This window comes from Myotis myotis, unplaced genomic scaffold (assembly GCF_014108235.1).
Source record: "Myotis myotis isolate mMyoMyo1 unplaced genomic scaffold, mMyoMyo1.p scaffold_m19_p_8, whole genome shotgun sequence".
In the NCBI taxonomy this organism is placed as follows: domain Eukaryota; kingdom Metazoa; phylum Chordata; class Mammalia; order Chiroptera; family Vespertilionidae; genus Myotis; species Myotis myotis.
The window spans coordinates 43,873,029-43,891,653 of record NW_023416390.1 but is presented as its reverse complement, the minus strand read 5'-3'; the positions used below and the strand labels follow the sequence as shown (position 1 = coordinate 43,891,653).

At 42.7% G+C, this 18,625-nt stretch overlaps 1 protein-coding gene across 3 annotated transcripts in view; it reads right to left on the bottom strand.

Moving 5' to 3' along the window:
- Positions 1 to 1,337: 1,337 nt before the first annotated feature.
- The window catches only part of CHN1 (chimerin 1), a 159,019-nt gene continuing 141,731 nt past the window's right edge, over positions 1,338 to 18,625 (bottom strand). For all 3 annotated transcript variants that reach the window (XM_036320021.1, XM_036320022.1, XM_036320023.1), the window contains 5 exons: positions 18,079 to 18,252; positions 17,238 to 17,315; positions 12,345 to 12,482; positions 3,370 to 3,475; positions 1,338 to 2,117 (listed from right to left, as the gene is read on the bottom strand). In XM_036320021.1, coding sequence (XP_036175914.1) covers positions 1,946 to 2,117; positions 3,370 to 3,475; positions 12,345 to 12,482; positions 17,238 to 17,315; positions 18,079 to 18,252 — 668 coding nt within the window. In that variant the 3' untranslated portion in view covers positions 1,338 to 1,945. The remainder of the gene's footprint in view (positions 2,118 to 3,369; positions 3,476 to 12,344; positions 12,483 to 17,237; positions 17,316 to 18,078; positions 18,253 to 18,625) is intronic.

Sequence of the window (18,625 nt, the reverse complement as noted above, 5' to 3'; positions counted from 1 at the left end):
AGTATCACCCCAACAAATTGAATAAAAAATTTAAAGATGGAGTTTCTGTTAAACAAAAACATATCAAGTGTCCTTGTTCACAGACCTGATAAACAGTCACCTATCCGGACAGTACTCAGGATGTTATCTGAATGTGCTTAATGTCTGCTTCTGCTCCAGGTAAACCTCTAGTTCTGAGAGGTGCCTACTCCAGAGTCAACCACAGCTATTCCTTTTAGGAAAAGAACAAGGTGATTACATTCTGATGAAGCAGATTTCTTGACAAATTTCCTTACTGAATTTCTCCTTTAAAAGGACTTTGTTCAAAAAGAACTTCAGCCATGAGCGTGTAGAAATTCATTCGGTTCACCTAACCCAGGGACAGAGTCACATGGTCAGACTTCTCTGTTTCCAAGCACTGCCTTCCTGCAGAGTGACTTTCAGTGGCCTCCATTTTAAAGTAAATTAGTTATAGAAAACGAATCTCTGTGCTTGATTCATCTGTGTATCTGGTGTTGCCTGTGCAATGAAGGCAGTTGTGACAGACTATCTCCTGGATAACCAGCTTTCTGAATATAAACATTAAAAATACTAACCCCCTACTGTAGCCTAGGGGCAGAAATATGGAAAACTCCACAGTTCTGCAGTCCCCATGATCTTTGAGATAGTCTTGAAAGTGTCAAGGATTGAAATGGTAAAAATGTTTTGTGCTTTTTTACTTTGAAGGCAGGACAGAACTGTAGTTCTGAAAGGGCACTGGCTCGGCTGACAGGGAGAGACTTGGAGGGTCATTTGCTCAGAGCCACACGGGCGGGCGGCCACTGAGAGGGTGAGGCCCGCCCCTGGTTCTGCCCACCTTCCCCTGCTGGCAGGTTGCTGCCTGGGACTCATCTCAGGCAGCCTCTCCGCTCAGCTGCGTGTCAACACCAAGCACATCCAACAAAGCAAGTGTTTAGAAAGCCACTCTCTCTAGTTAGCCTTTATTCTTCTCATGGTTCTAGAAGGAACTCCTGCCTGTGCCCCCAGCTCGAGTTGGGAAAACAGTCTTGATTTCTGTCACAGTGTGCAAGAAGAAAAATGAATCCAATGAATGGGTGTCCTAATTCTAAACAGTTTCAAATTATTATTTTGGGAACTCAATATAAAACTCTCAATGGTAAACAAAAGAGGTGAGGGGGGTTACTCAGTGTTACACAAGTGGCATAACACATTTTTCCAAATATTTCTAATCATGGGGGAAAAAAGCAAGCTATCGATATTTTTAATTTCTAAAAGCCAAATTTAATAAGTTAATAAATGCATGCCAGATAAAAACACAAAATTACAACTAAAACCCAATAATTTAACACAAAATGCTCTGCGTTGTATTTTTTTATTGGCATGGATCATTTACTAAAGTAACAAATCTGAAAACATTTTGCTTTTCCGCTGGAAAGCAAGTACTAGGCCAGAGAAGAACGAAGAGAACCCAGAAATAAAGCATTGGAGAAAAGTAGGCGTATGTTAGAGTCTATGGCAGTGCAGCGGCCAGAGGTGCTGTTCTGTCCATTGATGGGCGTGTTTGTGTAAGCGTCAGACAGCAATGACAGAACCCAAGCGAAGTCATGACAGGTTCACTCTGCGAAACATGCTGAATTACAACCACAGACTACCCAGGACGGAGAGCGGGGCAGGCTGCTGTCTCCTCTGTACGGGTCCCCTTGCCAAACGGGGCTAATCATGCAATAGCCTGAGTTTCTCTTAACATGATAAACACCCAGGGTTACTAGCACTGGAAAGCGTATGTTCACTGTTTTACAAGGACAGCTGAGCGGTGCTACAAAAACAATGGAAAGTTCCTTCATTTTAAACTGGTTATATGCCCAAACTTCTAACCAAGGAATAATGCAGCTATGAGAGCCAATTAAATTACTATAAAACATTCCTTCATCTGTAAAACACTTCTTTTTCCTCTCAAACTAAAAATCTAAAATAAAATGTCTTCATTTTTGATGAGCAGCTCTACCACCAGTCTCTGATATCGGATATCGTTCAGTGCAGCCATGGCGTCTAGTTCCGGAGATCTCATAAGGGTGGGGCCGAAAACAATCCCCAGGTTTTCTGCATTCATAAGGTTCTCCTTTTCATGGAGGGTCACTCTGAAAAATACAAGCACAGGAGGAGGACTTTGTGTAAGCCATGCGGTTCTTCACTGAGCTTTGGGACAAAATCTAAAACAAGATGTGTGTGGGTTCGGTTCTATTTGTGGATTCTCTGGCCGCAGCCTGAGCTGCAGGGGTGTCTGAAATAGCAGAGAAGGAACTGGGTCGTCCTGATGGCTCCTCAGCCCTCCCTCCCTCACTCCTTCCTCTTGGGCTATCTGGTTTCCTATAGATGTTTCCAAGTGTCTAGGGAGAGAGTGGTCGTGACATTAATAGGAGATGGCTCAGCGTAAGCAACCTTGTCAGAGAGAGTAAGTGTTTATATTTTTTACGGCTACAGTGAAGGCAGAGAGACTACAATTTGAGAGAGATTTCTTCTGTGTGGAGTACTTAACTGCATCCATATATGAAGCAAACTTGAATTTACAAGTGAAGTTGTAAGCAAATGACATCCAAGTTTTAACTCATGGTGCTTTTAAAGAGGAGAAACGTGTAAATATTAAAAGCAGCATGAATTAAGTATTCATTTCTGGATAACTCATGCCTAAAGGCATATAACGTAGATGTCAAGTTCTGCTATCTTTTTTGTTGCTGATTGGTCTTATATTTTGAAACCCTAAAACCACCAAATCTTAGTCATATAATTTTAAAAACATTGCTTCAACTGGTAGAGATTGACGGTGACTGAGCAAGGAAATAAAGCTCCATCATCATCAATCACTATAACAAATTAAACCAGAGTAACAAAATATTTCATTTTCCATTCCTCCTTTACCCCTTACTTTACTCCATTGTTTATTTACAGCAATATTTAGTGCTGGCAACATCCATCCAATAATCTACAATCCCAGCACCAAGTCTGAAGTGCCTGTCTTAGAAAAAGAAGAATGAGCCTTCTTGTGGGTTGCTTTGCTCTTGTGTTATTATGCTAATGCTAGTGTCTCTACAGCTACAACCTTTCCCTTTCCATAGAAATGGATGCATGTCCTTGGCAGGATACTAGTATTTCTAACGTATTTGCCAACACCTAGTGCAATTGCAAATACATTCCTGTTAGAATCAAGTGTGTGTTCAGCTCTGTAGTGCAGAATATTTTTCGCTTTCCTTCTTAACTTGTGCAATTTCACACAAGACAACATAGCTTGTGTTTATTCATTCAATGGATCATTTGTCTTTTCTTTCATGTTTCGTTTCACTTCATTCTTAAAATCTGGATGCAGCACAAGTTAAGCATTGCAGTCGGACTTGCCTCTTCAGATGCGCCATGAGGTACCGGAGGGTCTCGCAGTGAGCGGGCGGCAGCAGTTTCAGTGCCTCGTGAAGGGTTTCTAATTGCTCATCAGGATCCATAATTTCTAAAGGAGCGAGTTGAATGAGTACAAAGGAGGAAAACTTTAATAAACAACTGGTATAAATGGTTCATTTCATCCTATTCTATGTTTTAAAACGGGTAAGAAATGCTTTCTCACAGATCCTTGCCCACAGCCTTGGAAAATATTTTTAAGGTTCAAGCCTCAGATTTCCAAAGGCTTAGTTTCAATGTGGCAATACCGTTTACTTGGACTTTTGGGGAGACCACCCAGTTTTTTCACTTGGAAGTCTTGAGTCTGGTAACTATGGAAACTGGCCACTGGATATATAGGATGTAACTATGAAAAATTCTGACACATATCTGCATACAAATAAAAACTTACACACCCAAGTGAGATCATCTCAGAACATTACAAACATATGTAAGGAATGCTGCATTGTTCAAAGTATTTTGAAAGTCCCCTTTCAGAAAGCAACAGTATAGAAGCCATGCCATCCCTTTGTCCCTGGCAACCCCTGTTAAGGTCTTATTACTTGATATTTTTGCTTTTTTCTTTTTCAACCAAGAAATATATGATCTAATATTTACTTCTTTTATTAGATTTAGTTTTAAGTTACTATGTGTAACTTAAATAGTCAAATCTACCCTCAAAGCACAAAGATGCTCTACTACTTAGGGCATTCAGAAGCCACATGCAGACTTGGAAAGCAATGCCAAATGTTCTGAGTGACAACAGGGTCCCTCAAATAAATGGGACCCTTTCAAAGGTGTAAAAGGTGTAAACTTTGAAGGGGCACATCTTCATGTGCATATTTTAGTTCTGCTGTGTTGGCCAAAACACCAGCACATGCCTTTGAGGTTACAGATCGCATTAAATTAATTATTTCTGTGATCAGAAACAATAGACATCTTTGGAATTCTGTGCTCTAATCTAGCACATTTCCTGCTTCTACCCAAACGTCATGAAGACGGGGGGCCTTTAAATGTTTGGTTTCAGGGCAATTGCAAAGGGATCCAAATCAGAACAGCAGCTGTGAAATGCTGGAAGGCCACCTCTGACCAGAACATGACATTCGGGACCCAAGGATCCCCATCTTTCAGATTTAATAAAATAAACCAACTCAGAGGCAATGTACTGGAGTCGGGGGAAAACTAGAATGACACGAAGGCTCTTAGTGTTGCAGAGCAGATTTGATAAATTTCAGAATGTAAACAGTGACTGAAGCTTTTTAATTCAAAGAAACTTTGGCCATTTTGCAATTTCTGCCCAAAGCTTCCCCAGAGCTTCTGGTTCATTTCTTTGGGATGAAGAATGTATTATTTGACATTTACCAGGATAAATAATGCATGGTCTCTGAACCTTGAAGCCTGTAAAGAGTGCCAACTAATAATAGCAATTCCAGATACTGAAATTCAATCATTTAATTTCTAAAATTAAGAAAAGAAATTCCACTTCTATAAAAACCTTTATAGAACTAAGTAATTGGAAACTACACTATTCTGAAAATTGAAAAAGGAGTAGTTTAGTTTTCTTTTAACTTCCACACTTAGTCTGTGTAGGGAGAATCTTGAGATGGCGTGAAGTTAAGGGCAGTGTTGGTGGGATGGAAACAAAAAAAATTCCACGTTCATGGAGAGCTCACTTTCCCTATTGGAGGATGACTAACAATAAGTATATGTATCTTTTAGCTTATTCTGTATTAGAATGAGGCAAGTGCTATGGAAAAGACATTGGGTGTGTTGAGGGGGAGGGTGTGTAATTACACATGGTGTGGTCAGGATGGCCCGAGGCAGTGGGGGGACGAAGCACACAGAGATAGATCTGGGGAAGGTGGTTCCAGGCAGAGGAACAGTCAAGCAAAGATCCTGAGGGAGACAAGGCTGGGAATGTCTGAGGAAAAGCGAGGAGCCAAGTGTGGCCACAGTAGAGAGAGCAGAAAGGGTAGGAGAGGATGACTCGAAAGGTCAGAATTTACTGAGAGAAATGGGAAAGTCATGACATGACATACATTTTTCATAGTATCTCCCTCTGGCTGCCGCATGGGAAACATGATGGGAGGGGCAAGAGTAAAAGCAGAAAGATCATTCCAGTAATAATAGCAAAAATCCTGGTGAGGTGTGACACTAGCTTAGACCAGGTGGTAGCAGGGAAGGTGATAAGAAATTGCTGGATTCTAGGACTATTTTAAAGGTCGAGTCCATAGGAGTTACTGATGAGGGATGAATGAGAGAAAATCAAGAATGAGCCAAGTTTGGAGCTGAGGTAGCGGGGAGGGTGGAACCACCATTATCTGAGATAGGAAAGATCTGGGTGGAGGAGGCTTCGTGGGGAAGATGAAGACATCTGAGCTAGACCGGCAGATGAACATGCTGACTCGGATTAACCTGCTGCTCAGGGAGAGGTCCAGATTGGAGCTATAAACCTAGGAACATCTGACAAAATGCACTTGAATACACCGATATCAAATTGACAGAGACTTGCCCTGGAATTCACTTCTCTTTTCCACTTTGAGGAGTGTTACCCATAATCAGTTTTTCAGAGAACACAAACCTTTAGCTCTAAGAAGATCACAGCGAAATTTAAGAGGGAGATAGACCAATGAAATGCATTCAGAGGTGGTAACCACCATTCCTGTTTTGAATATATGGAAGGCTTGCACGTGGACGAGGGTGATACCAGGACCACTGCCGAGGGGAGGGAGCTAGAAGCGGGCAGATCTCTGTTGGGCACCGTGGGGGGCTCTAAGACTGTGGAATCTGTCACCAGTGGACTGGCTGCCTGGACAAATGATTCTGGGGTTACTGGGTATTTAAAAAAGAAAGTCTAGTTACATGACTCCTTAGCAGTGATGGCGAACCTATGACACGCGTGTCAGAGTTGACACGCGAACTCATTTTTTTGGTTGATTTTTCTTTGTTAAATGGCATTTAAATATATAAAATAAATATAAAAAATATACATCTTTGTTTTACTATGGTTGCAAACATAAAAAAATTTCTATATGTGACACGGCACCAGAGTTAAGTTAGCGTTTTTCAAAATGCTGACATGCCGAGCTCAAAAGGTTCGCCATCACTGCCTTAGAGTATCTAAAAACTAAGATTCTGTGGTTCTCAATTACAAAATTATGTTCACTGATTGAACAAATATTCATGGAGCATCTCCTATGTCAGCGAGAAGCTACACAGGCGCTGTGGGGAAACGAACATGAGCAAGGGAACTGCCTGGACGGGGCTGCGGTCTGGAAGGGAGGACACGGATGAGCACAACCTCTGACAGGGGGAGAGACACTCTGAAGGGCGCCCCAGCGAGCGTGACATGAACACAGGGAAGGAAGCTGGCCGAGGAGGAGGGACCGGAGAGGGAGAGACGGCATTTGAGGGAGGTCTGGAAGGATCTGGAAACACAACACTGTGGGGCAGGAAATAAGCACTCTGAACCTGGACCAAGACCTAGTTAAAAGCTCTTTTTAAAGGTTACATTCTTTAGAGAGAAACTCAAGTACAAGAAGAATGAACGTAGCCGAGAAGCGGGGATCTGGGCAGAGGGGAGGGCGGAGCTCCACCGGCTCTAACTCCCAGGCTCCTCTTCGGACGTTTACGTGGCTTGGGAACAAGAACCCTGGGTTTCATTCCCGAGTTTTTCTGAGTCACTCGAGGTTACACCCTGAGTCATGCAGCTTCTCTAGGATCTGGGAACATCGCTCTCGGACCCCTTGGCCAGTGGAAGTGTTCCAGGTCCAGGACTCAGCTCTGGCCCAGCGGTCAGGAAGCATGCGTGGAAGCTGGGCTAAGGAGCAGCCCTGGGAGAAGCATCTCTCTTCTAGGCCTTCCTACCGGACTGCAGAGATTTCCTAATTGGTGGGGAGAGGAACTGAGCAAAAAAGTGCTGGGGAGACCAGGTGGTTCATAAGGGAGCATGCAGGGACTGTGTGGAACTTCAAGCCTTTCGATGGGATGCCTGGCCTCTTCTACTGCCTTTAGCATTTCCTGCAGCCACTCCCCTCCAGCTTTCAACCAGCAGGAGTTCTCCAAAGAAGGCTGCAACAGCAGAGCTCAAACAGCTTTTGCAGGAAGAAGTATGACTTTTTGTTGGCAAGGGAGGCTAATAAACGCCAGAGATACCCGAGACCTAAAGAATATGGACCAAGGATTTTTAGGGGCTAGAGATAAAAAAGTCCAAGAGCACCTGCATCAGGAAAGGTCAGCTAACCCGTGTCCTTCTTTCAGAGGGCTTCCTGTCCTCTGCCTGCCTTCCCCTGTGCAAGTCTCTGCCTCCTATTCTATCAGGCGCCCCAGGCAGCATGCAGATAGAGAGCTAGGGCTTTGATGTTAAGGAGAGGTGGGTTTGAACACCGTTACCACCTCCTCCAGTGACAGGACTAGGATAGTTTACTTATATGCTAAAACACCTTCTTTATAAAATAATATCATGGGCCCTGGCTGGGTATCTCGGTGGGTTAGAGTGTCGTCCCAAATACACCAAGGTTGAGGGTTTGATTCCCCAGTCAGGGCACATACAAGAGTCAACCAATGAATGCATAAATAAGTGGAACAACAAATCAACATTTCTCTCTTTCTCTCCCTTCTTCTATTTCTAAAACCAATTACAAAATAAAATATCATGGATGTAAAGTATTGAGCATGATGCCTGGCACCTAGTACTGCTCTATAAATCTTAGTTTTTCTTATTTTCCATATCTGCCTATACAGATAGGAGAACGGCTGTATCTATGCATCTAGACCAGTGATGGAGAACCTATGACACACGTGTCAGAGGTGACATGCAAACTCATTTTTTTGGTTGATTTTTCTTTGTTAAATGGCATTTAAATATATAAAATAAATATCAAAAATATAAATCTTTATTTTACTATGGTTGCAAATATCAGAAAATCTCTGTATGTGACACGGCACCAGAGTTAAGTTAGGGTTTTTCAAAATGCTGACACGCCGAGCTCAACAGGTTCGCCATCACTGATCTAGACACATTCTACTCCTAAAAAAGACAGGCTCAAGGACACAATGTTCCACAAACAATTATATCAACATCGAACATGCACAATACTCGTTTATGTTGTATATGAGTGCTATGCTAGGGTTTCTGTTGTCATGGAAATCACACATGAAAATAGTTGAAATTTTAAGGTGTTTTGACCTCGACTTAGGGGAGTTTATTATGCTGTGCTTTCGCGAGCTCTCTGAGGGATGAGTGGGGGCTTGCTGCTTTTGGACAGGTCTGTTTCAGACACAAGTCCCAGAACAATGACAAACGGTTTGGAAGCATAAAGAGGGGAGATTTTCCTGAGCCACCGGGTGGGTGTGGGGAAAGAAGGTGAGGTATTTGGGAGTGCAGGGCTCAAGGCCTTGAAATCCAGTAAGCAAGGCTTGGCTTTTTCTTCCCAGTAGATGAGGCAGTGCGGAGCGGTTGGAATCTGGGTTTCCATCACTGCTTTGTTCTCTGCTAATTGGTTGCCTTGGATCAGGCTCAGAAGCCAAGTTGTAGTTTTGTCCCAAGCAACACGAGGACAGGAACACCATCTAGCTGAGCCCCAGTGTTGTCCTGGGCATCACAGCAAACTGTGGGCGGACTGAGCAGCCCTCTGGGAAGTGTGTGTCCAGTGTTTTCCACATCAATGCCAATCTGACCAATCCTTACGGGAAGCAACGCCTGCCCCACAAACAAGAACCTCAGCAATGAATCCAGCCCCAAATGAAAAGCGTTAAATTCCGAAGGGAGAGTTCTAGAGCCTTTCAGGCTCAGGAAATCTGTAACAATCAGGGCGATTCTCATGGCTGTTCTCTACTCAAGAGCTGAGCTGACACGCAAGAAATGAAGGCTCCACAAACCACAGGAATTCTCAACAAATGCTCTGAAGGGGAAACTGAAAATTAAAACAAGTCAAGTTTGTGCTTCATGAAATCTCAAAGTCAAAGAGCAAATCAGTGTTACCAAGGAAGTTATGTTATTTAAAGATCAAGACAACATGTGGCTTTGAAGAGAGACAAGCAAACGACAGAAATAGCCTATCTTTTCTTAAAACATGGTAATGCCGACAGTTAAAATCTGTTCAGAATTTCCTTCAAAAAAATGGAGCGTGAATTATAGGTATGATTTTTTTGTACTATAAACAGAATTTGGCAAATGAGCCTTTGCTTTTCCTCATTTTCATCTTAACTAGAATTTAAAAAATGGTCCATCGCAGAGTGAACATGGGAATTGAGAGTAAGGATTTAGAAACTTTTATTGAAATCTGACGGTAGGAGGAGCAACTAAGATGGCGGCATAGGTAAACACCGGGAAATTATCGCCTCATACAACAATTGAAAATTACCCCAAAGGACTGAGCAAACATCATCCAGAACAACAGGAAGGCTGGCTGAGTGTAAATTCCACAACTAGAAGGAAAGAAAAGCACGCTGAGAGCCAGAGGCGCTGCGGAGGTGAAGTGCAGAGGTACGGCGGCGTGCGCGCGAGGAAAGGGGGTGGCGCCTGAGGACGCGGCTGTCTTTTTGAATCACAAACTCCCGAGGGCTCTGAACTCCGGTTCCGGGAAGTCTCTGGGGACCCAGGTCTCATACGGGGAGAAGCTGGTCTGTCCGGCAGCGAGCGAACTTGAGGGCGGCTTTCCCTCAGAGGTGCTTGCAGCCGTTACCGGAACACTGAGACGCGCGACTCCGGGCGGAGAATCGGCCATGGCTGCTTTCTCCGCCCTCTGACTCCCTGAGACCCCGCCCCACCCAGGCTGCCGCAGAGGCTTTTGCATGTGAATGTACCTAACTGCAGCCCAGCCAGGCAGACCCGGAACTTCCAAGAGAAGGCCCAAGGCCCCGCAGCGGCTTGCATTGCTTCACAGCTGAGCCTCTTCGTGGCTCCTGCTGTGTGGCCTCAGGCAGAGGCTGAATTAGCACCTCCTTAGATCCAGGAGCCACTGTACCCAGTGATCAGAGGGTACCAGACTGCAACTCCTCAGATCCATAAGGGACACACGCAGGGAGCAGACTCAGTGAGCACCAAAGCCCCACTGAAGCAAGTCTTGCCCCAGAAGGGTGTCTTCAGCACAGAAGTTCTCCCACGTTAGACACAGCTGATTCTCACAGCCAATTGGCCTGGAGGTCAATTCCTCCCAGTGATTCTACAACAACCAAGGCACCAAGAGTGCACCAAGAGTGTCCACCCCAGGTAACTGGGGAGGCTGAGCTACTGGGCCCTACAGGACACCTGGCGCACAGGGCCACTCTATCAACACAGGGAAGCTGCCAAAATGCGGAGACAAAGAAACAGGTCACAAATGGCAGAAATGGAGGAAAGCAAACGATTGGATATAGAGTTTAAGGCCACGGTTATAAGGTTTTTCAAGAATTTTATGGAAACCGCCGATAAATTTAATGAATCCCTCAATAAGTATAGGGAGACCATGGAGGACATGAAAAAGGACCAACTAGAAATTAAGCATACACTGACTGAAATACAGAATAATTTACAGAGATCCAACAGCAGACAAGAGGATCCAAAGAATCAAGTCAAAGATTTGAAATACAAAGAAACAAAAAATACCCAACCGAAAAAGAAAAAAGAAAAGAGATTCCAAAAATATGAAGATAGTGTAAGGAACCTCTGGGACAACTTCAAGCGTACCAACATCAGAATTATAGGGGTACCAGAAGGAGAGAGAGGGCAAGATATTGAAAACCTTTTTGAAGAAATAATGACAGAAAACTTCCCCTACCTGGTGAAAGAAATGGACTTACAAGTCCAGGAAGCGCAGAGAACCCCAAACAAAAGGAATCCAAGGAGGACCACACCAAGACACATCATAATTAAAATGCCAAGAGCAAAAGATAAAGAGAGAATCTTAAAAGCAGCAAGAGAAAGACAGTCAGTTACCTACAAGGGAGTACCCATACGACTGTCAGCTGATTTCTCAACAGAAACCATGCAGGCCAGAAGAGAGTGGCAAGAAATATTCAAAGTGATGAATAGCAAGAACCTGCAACCAAGATTACTTTATCCAGCAAAGCTATCATTCAGAATAGAAGGTCAGATAAAGAGCTTCACGGATAAGAAAAAGCTAAAGGAGTTCATCATCACCAAACCAGCATTATATGAAATGCTGAAAGGTATTCTTTAAGAAGAGGAAGAAGAAAAAGGAACTCTTACCATTTACCACAGCATGGATGGAACTTGAGAGCGGATAAATACCACAGGATCTCACTTCATTTGTGGAATATAATGAACAACATAAGCTGATGAACAAGGACTGATCCAGAGATGGAGAGGCATTGATTGGACTGTCGGGACTTGGAGGGAAGGTAGGGGAGGGTGGGGGTAAGGGGGAAAGATCAACCAAAGGACTTATATGCAAGCATATAGGCCTAACCAATGGACATGGACAACGGGGGGGTGAGGGCATGAGCGGGGGTGGGGGGTAGAGGGTAACGTGGGGACAAGGACACATATATAATATCTTAATCAATAAAAAATATATTAAAAAAAAAAAAGAAATCTGACGGTAATTTTTGTGCTTGCTGAATCTAACAACAAAGTAGTTGATCTTGTTTTTTTTAGTTTTATTTTTCCAGTTATTTTTATTTTATTTTACAAAGTACAGTCCGAATTTCAGAAGCCTTCCTTTGGAGAATGAGGGTTAGCTAGCCCGTTACCAAGAAGCTTCTGGTGGTAGACATTGTAAGTCACCCTTGTTGGAGAACAGTTCAAATTCTTGTGAGTATATATATATATATATATATATATATATATATATATATATATATATAAATAACCATGGAGAGGGCGAGGAAGAAGTATTTAATGAAATACATTCAAGATGCCCAGCAGAGAACCCCGGGAGGAGGGATGACGCCGGAGAGGCAGGCTGTCAGGGTATTGGGGTACATGCCGGTGTACTTACTGGCAGACTCTATGAACTTGGGGTAGGCGTCATACGTGATGAGTGGAATCGGTAAATCCCTGAAGTAGAGTTTCAGCGCACCAGTGATGATGTTGATATCTTCATATACGTTCACAGAAATATCTGCTTTCTCTCCATCTTTGAAGGATGTTAAAGGAAAGAAAAGTAAATATTTGGATCCACAGCATTGTTTTTTATAAATAACGTATTTCTGTGTACAGTTTTTAAAGATTAGCAATGCTCCCATTTTTAACATCAGCTTCATTGTGCTAAGTTATAGAAATGATCAATACTCTGTGAAAAGCAAAATTAATTTTTGAGTTTTCTGAAGTTATTTTTCCATGTTACTTATGGAGTGAAAATCAGAAGAGAACTCGGGTCAACAGAAATATTTGTTCATTTCATGGCTGCTTGAGAATTCCCAGGGGACTAATATGGGATTGCTGCTTTTCTTTTTAAAATAAAAACAGAGAATGTGGGAAATGACAACAGAGGCACTCTTCACTTACAAAAGACCCCTAGCACCAAGGTCTCTATTCTTTGTGCTTTTGTACCACCTCAGGCTCCCACACAGAAGTTTGGAGCTTGCCTGAGTCCTAGGGGTAAAGGAGGTGGAGAGAAGAGAGTAAAACAAACAAAACAAAACAGAACCATAAAGTGTTGAGAGAACAAGAACAGAAGGCATTACAAAGTGGAGGGACATTTCAGAGGCGCTGGGCCCCTGACTCCCAAGCAAAGCTACCTTCCTTCAGGGCGGCCTCCCCCAGCCCCTGGCATTTAGTACTTTACTTGGTTAAAATACCTGAATTTTCATCTTCTAAAGATTTAATCAGCATCTGCTCTGAGCTAGAGCCTATGCTGGCTTTCTTTGTTCTGTCTGGTTTACGAGAGATTTCTATGGATTAAGCAGCAGCCTCTTCACCACACACCTGTTAGAAAGGCTACAATTCAGAACCCTGATAACACCAAAGGCCCGCAAGGATGTGGAGTGACAGGAACTCTCATCACTGCTGAGGAGGATGCAAAAGGGAGCGGTCACTCTGGGAGATAGGCAGTTTCCTACTAAGCTAAGCACACTCTTACCACAGAATCCGGGAACGGTGCTCCTTGCTGTTTACCCAAAGGAGCGGAAAACTTGCATCCACCCAAAACCCTGACACAAAGGTTTATAGCAGCTTTACTCATAATTATCAAAAAACTGCAAGCAACCAAGATGTCTTTTTGATAGGTGAATAAATTGAGGCACACCCAGACAATGGACTACTTTTCAGCTATGAAAAGAAATGAGCTCTCAAGCCAAGAAAGACACGGAGGAATTTTAAATACAGTAAGAAAGTAAAAGAAGTCAGTCTGAAAAGGCAGTGCCCTCTGTGGTTCCACCTATAGGACATTCTGGGGCAGGCACAACTATGGTCAGGAAGATCAGTGGGTGCAGGGGCTCGGGGCAGGAGGGAAGGATGAGGGCACAGCACGGATTCTTATGAGAGTGAAAGTTCTGTGTGATACTGGGACGGTAGATACATGACTTCACACATCTGTCAAAACCCACAGAACTGTGCAATGTAAAAAGTGAACCCTAATATAAACTATTGACTCTAGTTAATGTATCAATATTGGTTCACAAACTAACAAATATATTGTACTAATGCAAGATGTTAATAGTCCCCTATTAGTATCTTGGCCCAGAGCATGAGAGGAGGGATTACATGGGAAATCGCTGCTCAATTTTTTTGGTGAACCTAAAACTACTCTAAAGGCTTTTTTTTTTTTTTTAAGCAGCCTCTTTTAAAATATATTTTATTGATTTTTTACAGAGAGAAAGGGAGAGGGAGAGTTAGAAACATCGATGAGAGAGGAACATCGATCAGCTGCCTCCTGCACACACCCTACTGGGGATGTGCCCGCAACCAAGGTACATGCCCTTGACCGGAATCGAACCCGGGACCCTTGAGTCCGCAGGCTGACGCTCTATCCACTGAGCCAAACCGGCAAGGGCTAAGCAGCCTCTTTTAAAATGCCAATACCTTGGCCTGTTTGTCACTCACATATGAGTGTCAATGAGATCACCAGTGCCCACCTCTCATACGTGGGTTGGAATAATGTACAGGTTGGGACAGAGTGCCTCCTGGAAGGAAAGCAGGTATGTAATGTAGACCCGCCATGAGTGCTTCACGGGCGACCTAGGGGAAGCATGTAGGTGCTGGGCCTACGGATCTGCAGAAAGGGATGTGAGCACAACGGGAATGTAGAAAAATGACTGTCAGTTTTTACTCAGAAAAATAGTTTCCCTTTCTTCTGTATTTTTCTATGAGAACCCAGATTTCAAATATCCCCCCTCATTATTGGCTACAGTACCATTTTTGGTTTGGAAAGTAAAGTCACAGTTTTTATAGTTCAGCTACCTGACAGTGTTGAACAGAATTTGGAGGTTGGTCTGAGAATCTTCTACCAGGCAGTTCTTTTTATGGTAAAATATTGTGTTCATTGCATCTCAGTCCACTCTCCTTTCACTTACCCCTCTCTAAGCCACAGCACCTTTCAGTGCCTGGACAGGTGAGCCTCAGGGCCTTTGCACAGACTCCTATGCTGTCAGGCCTTTACATATCCTGTTTCTCTGCTACGCAATCAGTATCCAGCCAGCTCCTATTCATCCTTTCAACTTCAGCATAAACATTTCTTCTCTGGGAAAGCCTGTTCTGGTCTCCAGCATCCCCCTGACCCTAACAGACTAGATCAATTCCCCAGTTATTAATATTTTCCTTTATGGCATCTATTAAAACAAAAATCAATAGCCATTGTGTGATTATTATTTAATGTGAACCTGCCACGAATACAAGGACCAAGTGTACATAGTTAACTGCTGTATCTAAAGTGAAGGACATGGTGCCTGGCACACAGTAGCTGTTACATACGTGTTTTTGAATTAATGAATCATTGGAAAGATTTTGAGAAGCTGGGAGCCTAAAATATTAATACTCTGGGACTCACTATGCATACTATTCTTAAACTGGTTCCTTTAAAACCTGCTTTTTGAAAAGAATCTACATATTCTCTTACATCTATTTTAAAGTAATATAAATGCATTCCGTGATTTGATTTCTAGATACTACACTCTAGGGCAGTGATGGCGAACCTTTTGAGCTTGGCATGTCAGCATTTTGAAAAACCCTAACTTAACTCTGGTGCCATGTCACATATAGAAATTTTTTGATATTTGCAACCATAGTAAAACAAAGACTTATATTTTTGATATTTATTTTATATATTTAAATGCCATTTAACAAAGTAAAATAAAAAAAAATGAGTTTGCATGTCACCTCTGACACGCGTGTCAGAGGTTCTCCATCACTGCTCTCGGGCGTGGATGCAGCAGCACAGACTGCCCCTGGCTGCTCCATTACTCTCAGCCCTTGGCTCTTCAGACTGGGGCTCCCCTGTGGGGATCTCCCTGGAGGAAGGCTCAAGGGTTTTTATTGGCTCTGACCTTCCCCTGGACCTCTCCCTGTTCTGGGCACAGAAATATCTGCTTCCACTGGGAGATAAAGCATGCAAGGCGACAATGGCATGTGCTGACCTCAGAGTAATTCGTGCTCCATTCCATGACCATCTCCTAAGTGAGGGGAAATTTTCCAAATTCTGCCTTTTAATTCTGCCTATTGAATGGGTTCATCCTAGCATTCTATGGATCCTGCCTTTTCCCCACAGATCTCATTATTTCAGGGTTGAAGCTTCCCAGAAGTGATCGAGGGTGTGGCAATATAGAGCCAAGGTGAGCTCTTCAAGCTTTTTCAAATCTGTTGTTAGTGTTTTCAGAGCACAAAAGGGAATGTAGAAAAATGACTCACAAAAAGACTGTCTTGTATTTTTAATGAGAGAAAACTGCTGCGATTTATTTGCTTTCTGGGTCCCCTGGAAACATTCAGTTTCTTTGTCAGTGTGAGTTGGAGAACCCTGGCAGTGGCTGGGGATGGACATGCTATCTTCTAGAGGAAAAAAAGCCTCTCTAACCTTCAGTTGGGCACTGATTCGGGACTATTCTTGATGCTAATGTGGATTTAGCATACTATTACTTCCCTTCATCATCACTGACTTTATCAAACTGTTGGGCTGGCCTAGATTTCCTCCTGGCAGATTGGCAATAATACTTAAATTTATTTTTGTCTTCTGCCTGTGTGGGCTGTAAGAGCTGTGTGATGGGAGCGGATGCAACGGGTCTAGAAATATGTTCTTGCACAGGACAGAGGCTCTTTCTGTTTCACTTCCTGCACTCAAGGTGACAGGTTTTCTTTGGTACCACCTTATTCCAGTACTTGAAGACAAAACGGAGAACCTCAGGAACAAATCTAAATGTAAACGTTAAAGACAATAGGCGACTGAACTCTTCCTTGGCTGGGCCCCTCCCCCCACAGCGGGGTGGGTCCTAAGCCAGAAGGTCCTCTGCTCCTTGCTCCTTGGGGTTTCTTGTCCCCACACAAGGGTCAGGACCTGGGTCTCCTCAGTCAGAGCTGGTGATGAGGATGCAGGGAGGCAGTTAGAAGGGCCACTCAGACTGGGAAATCTGAGATCTGCAATCACTTAGATCCCCACTTCCATTGTCCCCATGTTTTTTGGTAAATTAAACTGCTCTGCATATATTTTAGTGAACTTAGAACCAGCCTTGGATATTGAAATTTAGGTAATGTAGCTAAGTTTTATGCTTCTTTCCCACCGTGAAATTTAACAGTTTAATACAACTGAGAAAAATAATTTTAAAACTCAAAAGCTAAGTCTTTTTATTTGGTATAACAAGCATCAGTGGTTCAGAAAAATAATGCAAAGAATAACGTCAGGTATTGTGCGTTTTTGGCAAAGGGTATTATTGCCCTGAGTTAATGAACAGGCTGAAGAACATACCTCTGTCAAAAGCCATCTTGACATCTTCAATGAGGTCACTAAATCCCGACACTCGGTACAGTCCTTCAGAATTAAGACCTGCGAATAAAGCAAGGAGCTCATCAGTTTCCTTGAAATCATGCCTTTTCTTCAAATTTTAACTTCTTGCCATACTTCAGGCTGAGGAAGTGATGTGTCAGAAAGAATGATAAATACACAGGTTTAGAAACCTCTTCACCTTTTTCTCCTGAAATAAAACCATTTCACTGACAGTTCTTTAGCTCTGACCTGCTGCCACCTGGATATTTGTGATCTGGCTCATCACTGTGTCTAATTAGATCAAAGATGTGAAGTCTTAAGGGAAATAATTCATCACCCCAATTATACCATACATTCTTTTACATAACAGAGGACTAAGATAAACTATATTAACAGGCCCATAGCAATTTTTCCCAAGTGAGAAAGAATAATTAGGGTGCAGCTCTGGTTTTTGGCCTAGGATAGTTTTAATAGAGCATTATGCCTTTGCTTCTCAGACCCAAGAAAAAAAACACAAAAAATGGAACAATGAATTGGTATCTATATGTCAACTTTTAGACATTTAGGGAAACATCATCCATAAATAGACTTTATATAGATTTCCTATAACTGGTTAAATGTACCTAAATGTATCTTGAAATCAAGTGTTTAATTATTTGTTAGATTAACTCCTTTCAGACTTTCAGATCATTTGCCATCTGAAATCATTTCCCCTAAACTTTCAGAAGACAACGGGGTTGTGCAACGAGGCACCAAAAATAACATCAGGACTCGCACTCCTGGTGAATTCCAGTCGCTCTGCATCGCACGGGAAGCGCCTCACCTCTAGATTCAATTTCCCTGATGCACATGTCCACCACCATCGGCCGCTTGGTGGTGTGGGCTTTCACAAGTGTTGTGAGGTCACAGCTATACACCTTCTTGACATGTTTCAAGTCTGGCTTACAGTCATTTGGGACCATCTTGGAACACTGCTTATGAACATTCAAACCACAATCTAAAAAAAGAACAAAGAAAGAAAATATTCATTATTGTTTTAGAGTTTGGAGCATTCTGAACTATTTTAGCAAAAGGCATTGCAGCTTGAATTAGGTTTAAAAGGGAACTAGCTCCCAGCAGACCCTATTTTTCCTATCTCTTCTCTTACACAACTTTTTGGGTTTTAAGTCAGAAGACCAAACTTCTAGCTCAGGCTTTATCATTTATTTGCTATTATGATCTCAGGAGAATACCAACCCAAACCAAACCAAATGAATAAGTGTTTAATTAAATATCTATAAAACGTAATATTATGCCAATTAGCCAACTAAAATTTTACCCATTTATTTAAAGTTACATAAAAATATACTTAAATGTGGAATATAATTGCA